Source organism: Pundamilia nyererei, unplaced genomic scaffold (genome assembly GCF_000239375.1).
Source record: "Pundamilia nyererei isolate P.nyererei 1_Seehausen unplaced genomic scaffold, PunNye1.0 scaffold00055, whole genome shotgun sequence".
In the NCBI taxonomy this organism is placed as follows: Eukaryota; Metazoa; Chordata; class Actinopteri; order Cichliformes; family Cichlidae; genus Pundamilia; species Pundamilia nyererei.
The window spans coordinates 2,816,079-2,834,752 of record NW_005187456.1 but is presented as its reverse complement, the minus strand read 5'-3'; the positions used below and the strand labels follow the sequence as shown (position 1 = coordinate 2,834,752).

At 41.1% G+C, this 18,674-nt stretch overlaps 3 protein-coding genes across 4 annotated transcripts; 1 reads left to right on the top strand and 2 right to left on the bottom strand.

The window, feature by feature from the left end:
- Nucleotides 1-2,421: 2,421 nt before the first annotated feature.
- cracdla (cracd like a) lies at nt 2,422-9,403 on the bottom strand. Of its 2 annotated transcripts, XM_005733891.1 has the most exons (10): nt 9,119-9,403; nt 8,173-8,232; nt 7,833-7,977; nt 7,600-7,735; nt 7,357-7,509; nt 6,444-6,695; nt 5,254-6,328; nt 3,800-4,716; nt 3,306-3,420; nt 2,422-3,201 (listed from the first exon to the last, which is right to left on the bottom strand). In XM_005733891.1, the coding sequence occupies exons 2-10, from the start codon at nt 8,219-8,221 to the stop codon at nt 3,005-3,007; spliced, it is 3,039 nt and encodes a 1,012-aa protein (XP_005733948.1). In that variant the 5' UTR covers nt 8,222-8,232; nt 9,119-9,403; the 3' UTR covers nt 2,422-3,004. The 2 variants fall into 2 exon arrangements, with proteins under 2 accessions (XP_005733948.1, XP_005733949.1); XM_005733892.1 differs by lacking the exon at nt 2,422-3,201 and having other exon boundaries at nt 3,312-3,420; nt 3,793-4,716.
- A 2,907-nt stretch (nt 9,404-12,310) lies between these two features.
- On the bottom strand, nt 12,311-15,277 carry mitd1 (MIT, microtubule interacting and transport, domain containing 1). The gene is made up of 7 exons (XM_005733889.1): nt 15,033-15,277; nt 14,825-14,926; nt 14,097-14,233; nt 13,337-13,423; nt 13,125-13,237; nt 12,907-12,967; nt 12,311-12,816 (listed from the first exon to the last, which is right to left on the bottom strand). Exons 1-7 carry the CDS (start codon nt 15,175-15,177, stop codon nt 12,721-12,723), a joined length of 741 nt encoding a protein of 246 aa, XP_005733946.1. The 5' UTR covers nt 15,178-15,277; the 3' UTR covers nt 12,311-12,720.
- A 204-nt stretch (nt 15,278-15,481) lies between these two features.
- mrpl30 (mitochondrial ribosomal protein L30) lies at nt 15,482-18,674 on the top strand. Its single transcript, XM_005733890.2, has 5 exons — nt 15,482-15,790; nt 17,178-17,264; nt 17,539-17,685; nt 18,027-18,100; nt 18,248-18,674. The coding sequence occupies exons 1-5, from the start codon at nt 15,749-15,751 to the stop codon at nt 18,378-18,380; spliced, it is 483 nt and encodes a 160-aa protein (XP_005733947.1). The 5' UTR covers nt 15,482-15,748; the 3' UTR covers nt 18,381-18,674.

Here is an 18,674-nt window from a genome sequence, read left to right as displayed (position 1 = left end):
GATTGATCAGTATTGCTGAACTATGAAATATTTTGGGTGCAGTGTATTTTTTGCATACAGGTATAACAGAATAGCTTTAGTGTTTGTTTGTTTTTTTAAAACTTGAATCTGAACTTATACAAAATGCAGCAAGATATTAAAAAAACAGTTTTAATTAAAAAACACACTATATTGGATTCATATCGGTATCGGACAATATTCAAATTTATGATATCGGTATCGGACATAAAAAAGTGGTATCGTGCCATCTCTAGTAATAAACAAACATGGCACCGTCTCTCTAATTCAAAGATATTGATTTTGTCAAACTATAGCTAGGAGTGATATTACTCTTTATACACATGGCTGAGACAATGACTGTGTAAAAGAAGGTTTCCTGGATGTGTCATTTGTCATAATTTTATTAACCCACAGGACCCCAAATCCACATTATAATCAACAGCTACATTCACCCTGGGAAAAAACGAGTGAGGGAGCCAAACTGGCTCTGGATGTCCCGGTTACTTCACAGTAAATAAGACACAAACACTCTTTAACTCACAATAGAAGTGGATGTTACATCAGGTTTTATTTAACCTTGTCTTTGTTTAATCTTTGCTAAAGAACATGTGCTCTTTTGCTGGTGACTTCACTTGGTGTTAAAGACAGAAGCTGTACTCTAATATTAAAACAAGTAACTATATTCAGCATTTAGAGTGGACCTATAGGAGGTCTGAATCCGAGTAATACAAAGAGAAAAGAATCATTTAAAGTTCATTCCTTCAAACGTGGAAGTCTGACTTCATGTTCTGAAGTTCTTACTTTTTTTACTCTTTCAATCTGCTCTTCTGCTAACAAGTGACAGTGAACTGTTGTTACATCAGTTAATGTCCTATAATTATCTGGAGTCTAATGCACAGGTGAGTTGTGTTGTTGTTGTGGGTGGCTGGCATGGTGCAGAACTGAATCGCAGACTGACGTGAGTGAGTCAGTTGTATTGTTAGTGCCTGGGCTGCAGGATGATTAAGGTTGTGATTACCTTGGCAGTGAGTTTTATAATTATGATGATATTCAGGTGCCACACAGAGGACACATGACTGATGACTGGGAACAGAACTTTTGCAAAACTTACCTGGAAGAACACGCAACCTGACTGGGTTTGTGTGACGCAAAGAAAACTGTTTTGTGCCAGCAAACATAGCTGAGTCCTGTAGAAAAAGAAATAGCTTCTCCAGGGTCGTTATGTGGCAGCCAGATAACAGAGCCATGTGGGGATGAAAATCAAATCCAGGTAGAGCGGATTCTTTTTTTCCACTATAGATTCTCCATTAAAGCTGAAAATACTGGCATGATTGTCTGACAACCAGGTGCACAAGATTTTGGAGTAGAGTATTTATAACCTATAGCTAACAATACTTGTTGGCTTCTTTTTCATCTCCCACTTTAACTACAAGATTGTATCAGCATCAGTTGGGTTTGTTATTCCCTGCCTAATAATAATTTCCTTTAAATTGTTTAACCTTAAATTCAGAAAATGTATTGTCGTGACAGAGTTATACTTAAGGCCAGTCTGTGTGCTAAATATTTCAGAATGTAAAGCTCATTAAAAAAAAATGTGTTACTCTGCGTTTCCCCAGACAACACTAATTTCACAGCTGAGCTGCTGTCTCCTGGGAGCCCAGTGCATTATGGGTTACATCCCAGTGTAAAAACTGTGACATCAGATAACCTTTTTCATACTCTGCAGTCTCCTGATGTCAAAGAGAAGTCCTGTACTTGTTCTTATTATCTGACGCTGCAATTATTACAAAATAAATGGCTGTAAAAAGGATTGAAAGTATAAACTGCCTAATTGAAAAAAAAAATTCAAAAGTTGTTTTATACATTAAAACTTATGAACTCACAAATCTAGCCTCATTTATCTAGCAGACATTAGGAAGTCTAAATGTTCACACTGAGAATCTCTGATGTATGTTATGCACAAACAAGGCTGACAGCGACGTCACCCACATAGTCCCAGGAGATGACTCACCTGTGTGGGTGTAGCATGGGCTAACATGAATTATTAATAATGGTACGGGGTTATTATAAGTCATGTTAACAGTGTAAGGCCATGAGAGGTCCTGAAAATGTCAGCTTTAATTGACTTTTTATTTTTTATTACTTTTAAATCACACCCATCTTTTTTTAAGTGTGAAAATAAGGTACCTGTTGATTTCAGACTTTTTAATAAAAAAATACCATTTTTGAATCCATGTTTGCTGTAATGCTGTAGAGCTTAGTACAAGGTCTCAGATCTGGCCTGCAGGTGGGGCTGTGGACTAAGTTAGTGAAGAAGTAAACGTCCAGGAAACACCGGCAGACAAGAGGTTAATCTAACAGGTAGATCGGGACATTTTTCAGCGTTGACTGTCGCTCTCCACATACTGTGTGTTATAAGAAGTTTATTTTTAGCAGTTTGATGGACAATTTCAGGAGATATTCAGGTGATACCAAGTGAATGACTATACTGCGATGTAATTTGACCATTTCGTTTTACTTGAAGTTTAAGTCATTCAATGACAACAACAAACTCGTCCTTACAAATTTATTATTTAACATAAACTTTTAAGAGCTGTGAAATGCTCAATCACATGAAATATTCGTCCTTAACTGAATAACAGCGATCATGTTGAACTTTCAGAAGATATTCTGCTTCCTTCACTCTCAATTAAATAGGAGGATTAGGGCCACCGGGAAAAAAAGTGGGCAAAAGTCAGAATTCTGACTTTAATGTGAGAATTCTGACTTTTTACTCAAAATTCTTTTACCTCAAAATTGTTACTTTACGGTCTGACTTTTTCCTCAGAATTCTGGAAAAGAAGAAAAAAAGACGTGCCCACTTTCTTTTTTCCAGTAGCCCTAATCCTCTTCCGTAATTAAACATTAACACTTAAATCCAAATAAAAACGGCATCAAACAACCGGCTGTCTGACAGAAGCGGTTTTAGTCTTTATGATGGGCTCTTCATCGACTCGTGTCCTTCTTAGTCCATGGTCTTATCACTCCAGGCCATTGACTTCCTCTTGGCCAATTCCATCCAGGACGGCTGACCGCTGTCAGACATGGATTGCAGCACCGAGGGCAGTGTGGGTGATGATGACGGTGATGAAGAAGACGCTGCATTTTTCCGTGACCATCTGTCCTCACGCGACCTTTCTGCAACGTTGGTGGGGCTTAACTCTAAAAAACGAAATGCAGAAAAAATCTAGGTCAAATGGGTTCATTAAGAATATTAAAAAGGTGTTTGTACAGCAATGATTTATTATCACTCTGAGCAAACACACCTGCAAGGTTTACTGCTTGTCTTTCATCTGTATCTTTGATCACAGGTGCGTTTTTTGCCAAGGTAGGGGATTCACCTGATCCCTGCATGTCTGTATGCGTTTTCCTCAATTCCACCTAAGAACACACATTCAGGACAATCTTGTCAGTTCAAAAAATCCCTATTATCTGTTCATGGCCTGCATTTCAACCACCGTGAGAAAGTGCCATAAAAAGTCCAGAAACAATCATAAATTTAACCTGCTAATAAACCCAGTCAAAATCATCAGTTCCATTGCAATAAAACAACATGTTGGTAGCCACCAGGACACCAAATGAATGACGGACACATGCTAGGCTACTGTTATAGTTGCCAAATAGAGACTTAGAGATTTTTTAAACATTTATATTTTCAAATGGGCATTGATCTGACTGCCACAGACAGCAAGGGGAGGTCAGGCAGCACTGTGAGGATGGCAAATGATATGAAAGATAGTTATAAAGAAGTACCACAAACCCCCTTGGGTCCAGGTGGTGTGGTCCACTCTCCCCGTCTCTCTAAAAAAGCAGCCTTCTCGCTTACAGAACCAGACCAAAATGCTCTTCGGCTTGTGAGTGGCGGAGCCTCTTTTTGCTCACTGGCTTCTCTCTCCCCTCTTCCTGAGGCAAAAGCTGAAGCAGAACCAACAGCTGACGAGGCTGCGGGAGCTGAAGTCTGCGCTGAAGGTGTGGGCTTGAGCTGCTGGGCAGACTGGAGACCTCGATTGCTCCAGGAGGATTGCTGCTGGCCTGAGGAAAGGTAAGACTGCGCAAGAGACTGTGTGGCGCTGCCTTGTGCAAACTGAAACGAGGTGTCTGTTTGTGAAGGGGAGCGCAAAGGAGAATGGGTTGTCCACGGATTGGTGGTTACCACTGAATGTGAGGCAGACTTAGTTGTGTTCATCTGGTCTTCACTGGTGTGTTTTGACATTTGTGGATCTCTGGAGGCATTGGACAGCACAGGAGATGCCTTCTGTTGCAGAAATCCTGGCGATGTTTTGACAGTCTGTGCTTGGCTTCTGCTTTGATTCGTTTCTGCCGATGGCTGCTTTGCAGCTTGCACAGTCTGTGTCCGTACTTGTGTAAAAGTCTCTGTTGGATTTGTGGGCTGCGCTTGTGCCTGCGGTCGTGCTGAAGATTGCATGTTTGCCTGTAAATTTCCTGCAAAATCTCTGGGGAATCTACTAATGAAAAGCTGTTGAAGGCTCTTGGTTTTTTCCATGGCCAGAGCCATCCAGGACACCTCAGATGAGGTCGCCTGCGGGGCAGGTTGAGGCTCCCGGGGTGTAGCTTCTGCTTCTTTTAGGTTTGCAGGCGTCGTCTGAACGTCGGACGTTTCGCTGGCAAATGGAGCATTATGTTTGACTGGAGGAGAGAAGCCAGATGGGGTTTGATCTAAGGGAGACACACAAATCTGTTAGATACGCTCGGCAGCACTGTTACCGTTAAAGTTCGCCCGGGTGGTATCTTAATGAGTACAAAGTTCCCCTGTGATCAGTAAAAATCTTATCTTCCTAGAGTGATTATTTACCATGTTAAACAGCAACAACGGTGCACATCTGTGTAATATTAACTCTGTAATCAAAGAGATAATGGCTGTGAGACGCTGCTTCACTATCAGTGTAAATTTAAAGCAGATCTCCAAATTAAACATCAGCTTCTATAATCAGTGTGATTCCAGTGTGATATTTTGACATTATGTCAGCGTTATGCTATATTATTACATATTTATTTCAATCTAGTCTTCATTTTATTTTATTTTATTTTATTTTATTTTTACTTTACACATTTTGCCTAAATTCTTTAGCTTTTTCCTTTTAGTTCTAATTTACTTAGCTGGATTTTTCTGAATTTGCAAGACATTTTTTAAAAACGATTTTAAGTACTTTCAAACCTTCTACATGACAATGTTAGGAGCTCTGAAAGACTCACCAGCTGGTCTGACCTCTCCAGAGGAGGATGGCATCCAAGACGCATTTTCTTGCAACTTTTTTTCACTTATTTCTTGGCATTTTTGGTCACCTTGGTCCTCACCCAGTGCTGACTTTGAATGCCTGTTAGAAGATGTATCAAGCCGAAATCGAAGTGAATGAGATGTGGAGCGCAGTTTGACACCGAAAGCTGTTTTTCCTTGTTCCTCCTGGGGCTCCTTTGCTTCCACCGCCTCTTCCACCTCTTCCTGGCTGCTCTCGATCTCCTCCGCCTCAGCAGCGCCTGTGTCTGCAGGTGCATCTTTATATGCTGTCACTGATTCCACCTTTTTGAAGCTGTCACTCCTGTCCCAGGGAACAGCTGAGGTTTTAGGTGGTGCGCCTTCTTGACGAAACCTTCCTAAAGCAAAAGGATGCTCTCTTGGCTCTTTAACTTCCTCCTTTTCCCTGTTTTTCTCCTCCATTTCCCTACTGATCCTGTTCCTGGCTTCAGCTTGTTCCAAAACTCCCAAAAAACTGCCCGATCGGGGTCTTTCTCCATCTCTGTTTTTCGATGCAGTGACAGAAAAGTGGAAAGAGCCAGATCCTTGGGCATATCGTTTAATTCCTCTTGTGGGTTCGCTATCACCTTGAACCTCCTGGCTAGCAGAGGAACACCTGAATGCCATTCCTGAGGCATTATCATCATGAGGCATTAGTTGCTTCTCCAAATCCCCTTGTCTTTGTTCCTTCAGTCCTGACTCTATGAAGGACGAGTGTGGACGTTCACCAGATGCTGAACCCACACGTCTGCGAGGTTTAACTCGAGGTACTTGGGAGGCTACAGTCTCAGGAAGAACGTGGTCCTGTTTGGAGAAACTTTGACTTGTTGGTTTGGGTACCGCCTCTGATGTGACCGGTGCCACTTCTGCACATTTTGAAGGAAGACGCTGATGTACAATGGGAACAGCAACTTTTTCTTCTTCTTTTGTTTCCACTGTTACTTCTTCTTGAGCACCAAGATGGTGTTTTAGTTCTTTGACAGGCTCTTGTCGGTCAATGTTGTTCATGGTGTCTAAATGAGACTGAGAGACAGTCTGAAGATAAATAAAAAAAGAGCGAGAGATATGAAGGGCAGGAAAGTGAAGTGGCGGTGCACTATTTGCTTATACAAAGAGCATACAAGAGAGAGAAATAACTACAGCAACTTACCGCGGCAGCTTTCATCTTAGTGCTGGCCCTCTGGTTTCTGGGTTTGATAGACATTCGGTGGCGTGCGGCAGAAGTGTCTAAGCGGGAAGCGAACTGAGCCGGTGTTCTAAAATCCGACGGGACCTCAGCAGCAGAAGGAGAAACAGAGGGGACGGAAAGAGGAAAAGCATGGGATGGAGTCGAGGGAAGAGATTTGATAGGTGCAGGTTTGGGGATGGGTGAGAGAGTGCGAGATGTTGGCTGAGATATCGCCTGCAAAGAAAAAAAGGCCAACAAAATCGCTGTACAATCCTGCAAACAATGGGCTAAGAGAAAGAACTACAAAATACAGTGTTTTGGATTATTATGTCAATGTATCACATATGGCTGTTGATAACCTCTATTACCTATCTGATATTCTATATGGAGTGGAGCCAAAGAGCGGCCAGGCTTGCAGGGACACAGTTTCACAGTGCACCTTACATAAGAACCCTCTGGCTCCATCACTGATTCGACTTTTGGAAACAGCATTTCAGATGACAGATTCCTCTCTTGAAGTTTCTGTCCAGTCAATCCCACGTACACCGTAAATCCTCAGGAGTGTCCAGACCGTGCATTAATCTGTGTCTTAAAATAGTCCCCAACATATGCACCAGTTTCTCCTGCTTAAATAAAACGTTTTACAGCGACCAGCTGTTTTAGGGATTACTGTGCTATATACTGTTTTCTTAAATGATGCTATATATTTATAACCCCACTTTTTTCACTTATAACTATAATAGGAAAAAATGGGGGTACAGCGCTGGCCTTTTTTATGGGATATGCTGAGAATAAAAACATATGATCAGAACACTTTATGCTTGCTTGTTAAATTTAAACAAATGCAAATCCTGCTTTTGAATCCACGCATCATCTAAGTAGCAGGATTATGCACCTTTGTAAGGGTTTCCTGAGATGTATTGTCTTCTCCTGAATCATGAGGAGGACTGTGAGGAAGTGACTCCTGGCTGCTCAGATCTGGTGGACGTCTCATCGGCAGGACCATAGGAGGTGGGCCCAAATGCATTTTCTGCTGCTGAAGCGTCATCTGTGATGACAGAGCGCAGCACAAGGATTTTAATAGAGTCACTGTTACCATAAGTTTAAACAACAGGCCTAAAATAAAGAAGTGCCGTACCTGGAGAGCTTTGATTTTGCTGTGAACGTTCTCCTGAGATAAGACCCTGGTGGGTTCAGGCTCTGTCATGACCAGGTCATCCAGAAAGATGCTGTCGTGGGACAGCGCCCGCGATCCCATGATGGCCTGTGCGCATCTAAGTGGAGCCAGAAGAAGGACGAGTCAAAGTAAGGACAAGTAAGTGAATCTGAAAGAGAATTTTTCGAAAGGCTTCGTGTCACGTAAACACTCACACCAAATCTTCTTCTGATCCGAGATCTTTTCCTGCAGTGATGTCACTGGCTGACTGGCTGAGTTTGGTATTTCCTTCTCCGCCTGCTCTCTTACTTTTCCCAAAGAGACGAGTTTTCAGATCCTTGATCTTGGATCTTTTACGTCCTAACAGAGATTGAGACCGAGACAGATCCAGGTCACAGCATTTCACGCGCACGTGAACAAGGAGAACTCACGTGCTCTCACACACTCTCTATTTTCTGTTTTCGAGACGTTCTATCAATGAGCATCTCTTTCATATTTCACTTCATGACGATGTGTTAGCACTCTCAGGTTAAACTACGAGACAGATCACCTCACCTGCGACGTCCTCTGCGCTTTCTTCTGCGTCTCCCGAGAAAGACTCCATCGGTCTGATCCCTAAAAGAAAAAAAAAAGTGTAGAGCAGATGACAGTTAAGTGTTCAGTGGAAAACACTTCGCTTGTTGTCTTTGCAGGAGTAAACATGGACTCGAGGTTCAAAGGTTTATTACTGTTCATTATCAGTTGGGAAGGCTGGGTGAGGACAGTCTGTTGTCAAGATGAACAACGTCTTAATCGATGTTACATGTGGCATTGCCAAGAAAAAACACCCCAGGTACTGCAGAGTAGCAAGAACGTGGATTTGAAGCATGGCATCGCACTGTACAGCACATATGATGAACAAAGCAAAAGCTAAAATCTTCCTTCACTGCTTTACCATCTTACAAACATCCTGACTGAGTTGGCGTGCTACTCTATGCTAAAGTCAGTTCCAATTTTTTTCATGAAGACCGGCCTGACATTAGTATATCCCACCTTTTGCAGGGTGCTGGTGTATCTAAGGAACTGTTGTCAACAGAGCATGAGGCTGTATAACTGCCTGATAAGACAAGATGTGCCAGGTTATGGACAAACAAGCAAAGTCCACACTGCACCTCTCATGTCACCGATTACACCCTTTTCACTCGATCCTCAAAAAAGTTGCGATCAGTTTAAGCAAATCGATTTAAACAGTATGTAAACCTCAGACTTGATTTCCTCTCTGCAGTGAAGTGCTCCCTGCGGTTTCACCGTTCACTGAGCTGAACTATAGCTCCCAGAGAAACAGAGGATAATCCGGTGGATTATTGACATTGCAGAGAGATTCTTGTAAGATTTCACAACGCCGTAATGATCCACAACGCTGCAACATTTCTCCACCAGGTGACATTCCCTGGGGGAAAACACACACGCACTCCAGATGGGGAAGGAGGAAGAAAAAAAAGAACACAACGGCTGAACTTACCAAAAATCTAAAACCAAGCACCTCAACTTGTCCCTCCTGATCGTCCTCCTCTCTTCACGGAGCGGTCTTGTATCAGCTGTGTCCCTGCCTTAATGATTAAACCTCAGACTTACCACATCTGCAGACGGAGGGAGATACCGAGGGAAGGGAGTGAGGGAGGTGGGAAAAAAAACAGGCTGGGAGAAAAGAAAGAAAGGGAGAGAGAGAGAGAGAGAGAGAGAAGGTCACTTCCTGACAGGGTGAGCAAATGCACAAGAGAAAAGAGGACAGATGAGAATGTGTGTGTGTGAGAGAGAGAGAGTGAGAGAAAGAGAGCGAGAGAGATACTCTATTACATTAGTGGCACACTGTGGCCCTCTGTGCTAAGCTCCTTATAAAACGTTAACCTGATTTTAGGCCCAGAAATGAGAGTAGAGGGTAAAAAAATAAAAAATAAAGCTCCAGCTGGAAAGAGGACATGAATATAGGAATTATGGCTCATAGAGCTGTTTACATATTGCACAGGCTCGCTCACGCCTTTCCGATGATCAAAGAGCGGAGGCTATGGGTGTGCTGTGAGCGTTCAGAAATGAAATAAATAAATAAAAACAAACAGGAATCAGCCACCTCCCAGCACGTCACATCATTTTCACCCAAGACTGTTTGGCCACAGTCCTGAAGGTGCGGTCTTTGAAATGTTCGCCTGGGACCTTTGCTCCTCTATAACTCCCACACACATTTTTCACGATTTGCGAGACGACGCCTCGTTTCGCAGCAACGAGATGACACATTGTTCCTGCGAGTCCTACTTCCTGCGCATTCACACAGGACAGTACTGGGAGATGGGAGAGCTAATCTAGGCCACTGGGCTACAATCGGCGAGAGGGAGGGCCTGTAGGAATTGGCATGCGAACGCTTGCATCTGCATCCATGTGTCTGGAAGCTTGGCTGAGCAGCATCTCCAATGAGTCTCCTTACAGATAAATCCTCGTCTCTCCCACCAGAACCCACATCCAGCTGGGTAACATCTGGATTACAGCCAACGGGACACATGCACCGTGATAAGAGCCCACAGTGACATAACAGTCTGGGATGTGGTTTTATTTAATTCCCTCATTCATAGATTTATTGTCCATAATCTACACATAAAGGAGAATACACACACAGGCTTATTTTTATCTTATAATAGGGATGTAATGTGATTATGGCTAATATCTGCTATCATAGGGAGGCTGTTTGTAGATAATAAAGCATCATACACGTTTATTGCACTTTCTGCTTTTGTCATCACAGCATTTGTCCCCCTGACAGAAAGAAAGCAAAGGTACTGATTTTTAGCAGTATATGGCAGTCTCTGATTCATGTGGTGTTGCGATGGATTATAATTTCTTCCTCTCACAGGCCAGATGAGGGCTGTGCATATCGAGATTAAGGCCGATAGATAATCCGATCACAGCACTGTTTGAAGTCACGAGGGTTACCATTCATTCTAGCAAATGTGAAAAAAATGTGAGGGTATTTTCTTTGGGGTTTTTTATTTTTTCACTTTTATAGACGACTTTTTTTTGGAAAGATGTTTCCATTGATTCACCCAAGAACAATTGGCCGATATCTGAAACCACTGAACAAGCTTTCCCCTGCAGCTTATCTGTATTTAGTTTGGGATTCTGGATTCAGATAAGAGTTTGATGGTAATCGTTAACTAGACATCAGTGTCTTACATGCATGAAATGTTGCACCAATACAGAGCCAGCAGAAACAGAAGAAGCTATGGCTACAATATAGCTTTGGGACATAAAAATCAGTCAAAGATATTAAACATGTACATCTCCGGTAATTGTAAGTCTTAATAACCTTATCCAGAATTCAATAATTGTGGAAATATGTAGGTTTTTAAGGAATCATGAGTTCAGTGCTCCATGACTGCTCGATCTGCTGATCCGTGTAATATGTATGAAAGCTATGAAGCAGGTGGTGAATGTGCCTTGAGCTTAGACTTTGTTGTAATAAGAGTCAGAATGGGATTTGCAATGTTTGTGAACTTGTTACAGATGTAAAGACCTATGTCTGAATCAAATACAGTGTGTATAAGTGAATGAGTGGTTTTTGATGGATATAATCTGACTGTGTGGAGACTATGACAAGGTCTGATCTGCACTGACCGGCATCTGCTCTTTTTTTTTAAAGTCAGATTTTTATTGTTGGCAAATGTTTAGTTGAATCAGAGGACTCAGTCTTGTCTGTCAACGCTTCATCAGACAAGCTACGATAAAATTTGACATATCAGGAGTTGGCAGTTCGTCTTGTAATCAGAAGGTTGCCAGTTCGAGCCCCGGCTCCGACAGTCTCGGTCATTGTGTCCTTGGGCAAGACACTAAACCCGTTGCCTACTGGTGGTGGTCAGAGGGCACGGTAGCGCCAGTGTCCGGCAGCCTCGCCTCTGTCAGTGCGCCCCAGGGTGGCTGTGGCTACAATGTAGCTGCCATCACCAGAGTGTGGATGAATGTAGTGTAGTGTAAAGCGCTTTGGGGTCCTTAGGGACTAAGTAAAGCGCTAAACAAATACAGGCCATTTACCATTTTTTAGTCAGTTTTCCAAGTTCTCAAAATCTTTTCAGTTAGTTTAATTTTTTTCCAAGTCTAGTTTTTGTTTTTTAGTTCAATAAAATGTTTTAATTCTAGGTTTTAGAGTAATCCTCCACCCTAACCCTATAATAACCTGGAAAACAACCAGCTGATTACCATAAACACTTTCTGTAAGTGCACCTTTCTGTGTAACTCTACCCACTCTCGTCCTCTTGGTCACTGTTTTCATTTTATCTGTGTCTTGGACTTTTTCTATTCTGTAGAAAACAAGAAAACATCTCACAATCTTTCAGCACACTTTGGTCAGTTTTAATATTTATTCTGCATTTATGTATTATAAATAGTTTAAAATCTGTTACATTTTATTCATTTTTCAGTACAAAACGATATTTAGGGCCATGTTTGGTTTCTTTAATCTACTAATAGAATCAGGACGATACATTTCCAGTCAACTGAAAAGGGCCTAATGTTTCATTACCTAGAGGTACAATTACCCATCATAAGCAATTCATTTAAAAAGGGCCTAAAGTTGGCAATCCTGTAACACATTTTACTATTAATGCGTTTTAAATATGTTTTGGTTTTGAATTTTTAAATTTAAATTTGATTTAAACAAAAATACATTTTTAATTGTGTAAAGTAATCTAGAAAAAATGTTTTGAAATAATTAATTTTCCCCAAAAAAGGTCTCTGTAGAATTACAATCTGTGGAAGTTAAAAAAAAAAAGAAGAAGATAAAAATATCCATATTTTTCATAAATATCATAGAAAACGGAAAAAAAAAATCATAGAAAACTGAAGAACTGAAAACTGAACTTAAAAATTCACCAATAGCAGCGGCAGTACAGTTAGCAGAAATTTAAGACGTTCCAGTGCAGCAGAAATCAAACAATAACCCATCTTGTTATAAAAGTCAGTCCCCAGACACCCGCAAGCTAAAGCAAATCCAACAATACTGTAGATCTGCTTGTGTTTGGAAGGCAGGTAAGTAAATTAAACGGCTTGGCAAAAAAAAAAATCATTTTAGCTTTGTGAGTCTCATAGAGTTTTTGTGTGTTTGGTGTGGAAAATGTCTACGGTGGTCTCCTGGCACTGCCTGAGGTCATAGTCACAGTATCCAACAGAGAATCGGCCCTGCGAGACAAACGACAGAAAGATCTCGTTCACTTTAGCCACTCCATACTTACAGATGAATACTAATAAGTATATAATGCGTAGTCTCACTTTAGGTCTCTTGAAGTAATCCAACCCTCTTCCAATTTTTATGATCCAACCATTATCGAACCTAAAAATAAAATCAGGTTTAATTTACTGGGATAAAAGAGACCGTATTTTGAGCAATGGAGTGTTAATGTAGAAGTGAACATCAGATGTCACAAGGATGAACTTCCTCACGCTGCACGTATGTGGCTGCTGTAAATGAGGAAAATCTGCAGGTGTACCTGATCTCCCGGTCATGGATAGTGGAGGAGTACTGCAGGTCTAGAGTCACTCCGTGAGCGCTGAGACTCTCTTTCAACTCGGCCAGAGCACCGCTCTGCTGGCCACTATCAGCCTGCGGGATGGGAAATGACAGTATAAACTAAACAGAGAAGACAGCAGTGGCTGCTCAGCTTTGACTATAAAATGCAGCTCTATTGTGTGAGTAACTCACTTCATCCTGCGACGTGAGGAGGTGGATCTTGTTCACCTTGCAGGGGGCTTTTAGCAGCATCTCACAGAACCGAAGGAAGTTGTACAACTGTTTGTGAGAGGAAAGGCGAGGGCTTTGTTTGGCATATTATATAAGGTTGGTACAGTTTAGGGCTGATTTTTAAAACATAAACATAAAATTACAATTATTTATTATAAAGTGCTAGTCAAACTAGTAAGGGGAGAAAGCTGCTTGCTTGCAGCTTGCAACACATGATCAGAGAAAAAAAAGATTTTCAGTATATGCGTTCAGGCTTTTATCAAACACATCATCCACATCATAACTGAATGTGTTCCTCCTTTTCCCATACACGACCTCTACAAAAAGTTTAATTAAAGTCAGCTTAGCAGTCTTTTCATAACCTACCAGACAGATTTTTATAACATTTGTTTGTTTAACTTCAACTAATCTGTGATAGTTCTATTAATCAATGAATCTTTCAGCCATCTAAATGTTGAAGGCTTTCTGGCCACAGACAGACCCTGGCGCAGACCAGGACACGTTAAAGAGATTATGTCCCCCCCGTCGGCTGCTCCTGCTACCCAAGGCGGAAAATGTATACGTGTATTGCAGACTTAGTCCTCTAGTATCATTCTATCGGTATCAAATTAATGGATAAACTCATTAAAGATAAGCTCCAACCTCTGAACAAAGCCAGATAAAAGACTGATGACAGAGTGGAATGAATAAAAACCCCAGTTAATGAGGACAAAACTCTTACTTGGTGGGTGTGCCGTATGTACGGGTCCTCCACCCAGACTTCAGTGAGAGCGCTGCTGATGTATGGCTTGAACAGAACCTCATAGCTGTAACCAGTAGCATCCTCTGATATTCTTATCTGCTCGTGGTACTTCCCATCTATCAGGGAAGATAAGAGAAACACAAATTTTGAAAACCCCCTTCTTTAGCTGTGGCTCTTGCCATATATTTTTCCCCTAAATCTAAAAACTTAACCAGCACAGTCCTACACTGGAATAGGATCCTGTCTATAAGAGATACTAGACATAATTAGATTTATACATAAATGTAAGGGATATAACAAAACAATAAACAAGATTTTGGTTGTTGAGAAGATCGCACAGTCAATATTCAGCTAGAGCTGGATTACAGGGCAAAGTGGGCTTCAGCAACCCAAATCCACAGGGTCAGTAAGATTGTGCAAATTATTAATTTGGTCATATGCAACACTGAAGCACCTTGTTCACCCGATTTGAGTTCTTGCTTGTGTCAAAATTACCACAAAGTTCTACTTCTTGCTCCCTTTTGGGGTCGCTACATCTACCTCTGCCCCTTGGAGCTCCACTGTTACACCTGTCTCCCTCTCAATTACACACAGGTGCTACAGGTCTAACAGTCAAAACCACTGCAAACAAGAGGCTCAGTCGATCAGGGTAATTCATCTTTGCCCGGCCCACTTTGCCCTTTTTTGCTCCATTACTGGCAAATTACCTTCCTTCATCTGATTCACATGAACTTTGATTTGCTCTGCTCTGTCCATGTAGCCCTTTATCTTCTCTCTGTAGTGTCCTCTCTTTGAGTCATCTTTTACAGCTGCTCACAGGACAAAGAGAACATTTAAAAAAAAGACGTTCAGCGTAATTCAGGGCAATGTTTAAAATATGTAATTATTAATATTTATTTATTTTTAAAGGAGGACCTTTTAACGCGTCCATAAGCAGCTGGATGCCTTCCTGGTAGCAGATGAGAGACTCCTGGAAACGTTCGCTCTGGTCCAGCTCCACCGCTCGCTTCAAGACAGACACGGCGGACGCCTCCATTCCCGACAGGTGGTTTTGTGTCATTGTTCTGTCTTTCAACTGTCTTTTAAGACATATACAACTCTAAATAAACGTCACGTTTCACCAGTGACAGGAAAGAAGCTGACAGAAGTAGCTCTACCCACGAGTGCCCCATAAAAACAACTCCCGGAGAAACGTAATGACTTTGGTTAGAAAATTGATGGTTATGTATTTTTTTTTTTATAAAAACACACAGTTAAAGTATTTTCAGTTTTTATTAAGTCCAAATTTATTCAAACAACATATTTATCACACTAGAAAAATTAGGGTAGGAACAATGTGCAAATTTCCGGTGCTCTCGAAGAGGCGGTGCTCTTTTAATGTAACTCCCCGACGTTTCCGGTTAAGACGGCGGAGAGAGAGGGCTTGACAGCAGCGTGACTCTCCTGTTTCACTGCTGTTTTCAGTGCCGAATTAATGTTTAAATGTGCGAACTTGGTAAATATGGTATGATTATAGGTCAGTTTTTCATAGCGGTTTGTTAGGCTCGAGTTCCGTGTTATTTAGCGGTTAGCAAGGCTGTAACCTTGTCTCGTAGCCCCTGTTAGCTAAAGAGCAGCAGAAGGAACACAACATGTCAGCTGTCTGCCGCAGTTTGAGCTTTTTATCAGTCAAGGTGGGTACATCACTGCACGTTTTTTAATGTTTCAGACTTGAACTGTCTACAAAGTGTTTCGTACATCTTGAAGTTGACATAAGGGCTCATTTAGTTTAACGCTGCTTGAGGAAAAATCCAGCTAAACCTGAAACCTGAAACCCAATTCAGGGATGGGACTTGGAGAATAGTTACTGGATTTTTCTAGGTTTACTGGATTTATTTATTTTGTTTGCTAGATGACTGCAGTGCTGAATTTTAGGACGCGAAACTTTCAAATATAATGACCAATGTCCTGGATACATATACGTGCTCGGTTATGTAAAAAAAAATAGAAAACGAGGCCATTGTAACTAACTCAGCATTAATGAAACTCACTTGTTGTGTGAAGCCACTGGGCTTCTCTGCACCACTATCCAGTCAGCTGTGATGTGCACTAGGCTACATTTGCTGCAGAAAGTGCTCCAAGTATTAAAGTTAGAACTAATATTGTCATCTAAGATTCCGTTAAGGTTTATTTTATATATATAGCACCAGTTCACATCAAAATCGCTTCAATATGCTTTAATTCAATTCAATTTTATTTATATAGCGCCAAATCACAACAAAAGTCGCCTCAAGGCGCTTTATGCCATAAGGTAAAGACTCTAGAGTTCAAATAGCCCCCATGAACAAGCACTTTGTGATGGTGGGAAGGAAAAACTCCCTTTTAACAGGAAGAAACCTCTGACAGAACCACCTCATGGAGGGGCAGGCATATGCTGTGACTGGAGAGGGTGATGAGAGGAAATAGAAGAGAGAGGGGAAAAAAGCAAAGAGGTAGGAAAAAGCAGACTAAGGGAGAGAGGGAAGGCAAAATGTATGTATGCAATAATGACTTAGTGCAGTGGTGTGTAAACAGAAGGGGAGTGAAAAGAGACAAGTGGAAGTGCTCAGGTGTATCAGATGTATGTAAGGAGGAAGAATTTTATATCCAATTCTAGATTTAACAGGGATCCAGAGATGAAAAGCTAATATGGGAGGAATGTGCTCCAACTTCCCTGTTGCTATGAGCTGTTTGGAGTAACACAAATACAACAACCTGACCAGAGTCAGGCAAAGCATAAATCAGTAAACGGATAACTACACATGACAAATGTTAGGGAAATCTGTTCATATTTTGTGGATCTGAAAGATAAAAACAAAATATCTGCTGATGTGTCAGAATATCAGATTTTTAAATCATTAAAAAAAAAACCCAAAAAACTTTTGTTCCCTAAAGAAAAGAATATCTACCACCAGTAACAGCAATCTATCTCTGAGACCCAACTCTACAGAACTTTTTAGATTTTCTGCATATGTAAGTAAACACAGTTTCCTTGATACTGGGCTTTGCTTTTTACCTTCTCTCTGTTTGCATATGTTACAGACCCTGACAGAAGCTCCAGTTTTGTCACCTTGTGCATGGTATGTGTCAGCAAGAAGCAAATTCTCCAAATCCAGAATCCCACCAGAGGTAAGAATAAATTTAGAATCTATAATGTTGTACATTTGTAAAGTAATTAGCAACACTCAAAGTATGTAACGTCTTGTGTCAAAATATAATTCTTTTACATTAATATTTATTTGGATTAAGTAAGTTTGGGTATAATTCCAGCAGGTCCAGTAGACAAAATGGTTTAGGTGGATTATTAGCTACTCAGCATTTTTAGTGTTGCTTTAGGCCCGTCATTACAGATGAATCCTGCCATGGAATAATGATAATCCTTTATTCTGCATTTTCTTAACAGATTTTTGCTGAGCGATCGAAAGAGCACGAGAAATATGGTGGCGATCCAGACCAGCCGCACAAGCTGCACATAGTGACGCGGGTCAAAAGTGCGCTGCGAAGGCCATACTGGGAGAAAGAGATAATAAAATACCTCGGGCTTCAAAAGGTAAAATTTCTGTCATGGTACAGGACCCCAAACTGGGTTCCCTTTTTGTAAAGGCTACAGATAGTTTTTGTTTTACTTTTGGATTAACTTAATGTAACCTGATCATGTTCAATGTTTTGTTTTGTTTTGGGTTTTTTTGTACATACAACAAAACACTGCTGTCAGCTTTAGTTCAGGAATTTCCATTTAATTCTTTGCGTCTTTCAGCATCTTTCAACAGTGACTTGTACCCTGAAGGAGCTCTGATCAGGATAAATGATCTGTACAGAGTGTCACCTCATGCAGACGCTCACAGCCTTTATCTTTTGGAATAATTTTCTCTGCCTTTGTCTCGCACTTAGGCTCACGTCCCCGTAATTCATAAAAATACTCCTGCAGTCAACAGCCAACTGAAGTTTGTCAAGCACCTTGTAAGGTAGGATTAATTAACCAAAAGTAGTAACACATCACTCTTAAAGTACTATTAAAAAAAGGTTAGTTTTTTTTCAAATTGAGGTTGCCTGAGATGCCTACATATCTATACTGTTATATCTCCTTTGCCATCTCTTTCTGATACCTTCAGGATACAGCCACTAAAGACTCCCTATGGGCTCCCTGCTGAGCATGACATGGCCGATGCATACATCAACAGCAAAGGAGAACTTATTGTACACCACCTCCTCCAACCTGTAGACAACAAGGCAATCGAATCTTAGCTCCACTGTTGCGTGTGTGAATGTCCTGGAAAATGTCCTGTTGTCATTCTCTCTGCAGTGAGAGAAAGCCGTGGCACCAACCAGACTTCTTGATTGCTGTTTCCTGTGTTTTGATGCTGAGCTGCAGATGAATATGATTAAATGTTCTCATCAACCTGTCTCTCAAATGATTGAGCAAAGTGCCATCCTGATGAAGCAGGAATACTGACATTAAAATTCAACTCTGTGCAAACCCACTGTTCTAAGTTTGAGTTAATTCAGGAATTACTCATTAAACTTTTCCAGAAAACATGA

Excerpts from the sequence above, each read along its gene's own strand:
- cracdla (XM_005733891.1), bottom strand. The coding sequence starts at position 8,221 with ATGGAGTCTTTCTCGGGAGACGCAGAAGAAAGCGCAGAGGACGTCGCA. Across the intron at positions 7,978-8,172 it reads AAGCGCAGAGGACGTCGCAG|GACGTAAAAGATCCAAGATC; the intron begins GTGAGGTGATCT and ends AATCTCTGTTAG. Across the intron at positions 7,736-7,832 it reads GGATCAGAAGAAGATTTGGT|ATGCGCACAGGCCATCATGG; the intron begins GTGAGTGTTTAC and ends GGCTCCACTTAG.
- mitd1 (XM_005733889.1), bottom strand. The coding sequence starts at position 15,177 with ATGACACAAAACCACCTGTCGGGAATGGAGGCGTCCGCCGTGTCTGTC. Across the intron at positions 13,424-14,096 it reads ACATACGGCACACCCACCAA|TTGTACAACTTCCTTCGGTT; the intron begins GTAAGAGTTTTG and ends TCTCACAAACAG. Across the intron at positions 13,238-13,336 it reads TCCTCACGTCGCAGGATGAA|GCTGATAGTGGCCAGCAGAG; the intron begins GTGAGTTACTCA and ends CCCATCCCGCAG.
- mrpl30 (XM_005733890.2), top strand. The coding sequence starts at position 15,749 with ATGTCAGCTGTCTGCCGCAGTTTGAGCTTTTTATCAGTCAAG. Across the intron at positions 15,791-17,177 it reads TGAGCTTTTTATCAGTCAAG|ACCCTGACAGAAGCTCCAGT; the intron begins GTGGGTACATCA and ends CATATGTTACAG. Across the intron at positions 17,265-17,538 it reads AATCCAGAATCCCACCAGAG|ATTTTTGCTGAGCGATCGAA; the intron begins GTAAGAATAAAT and ends TTTTCTTAACAG.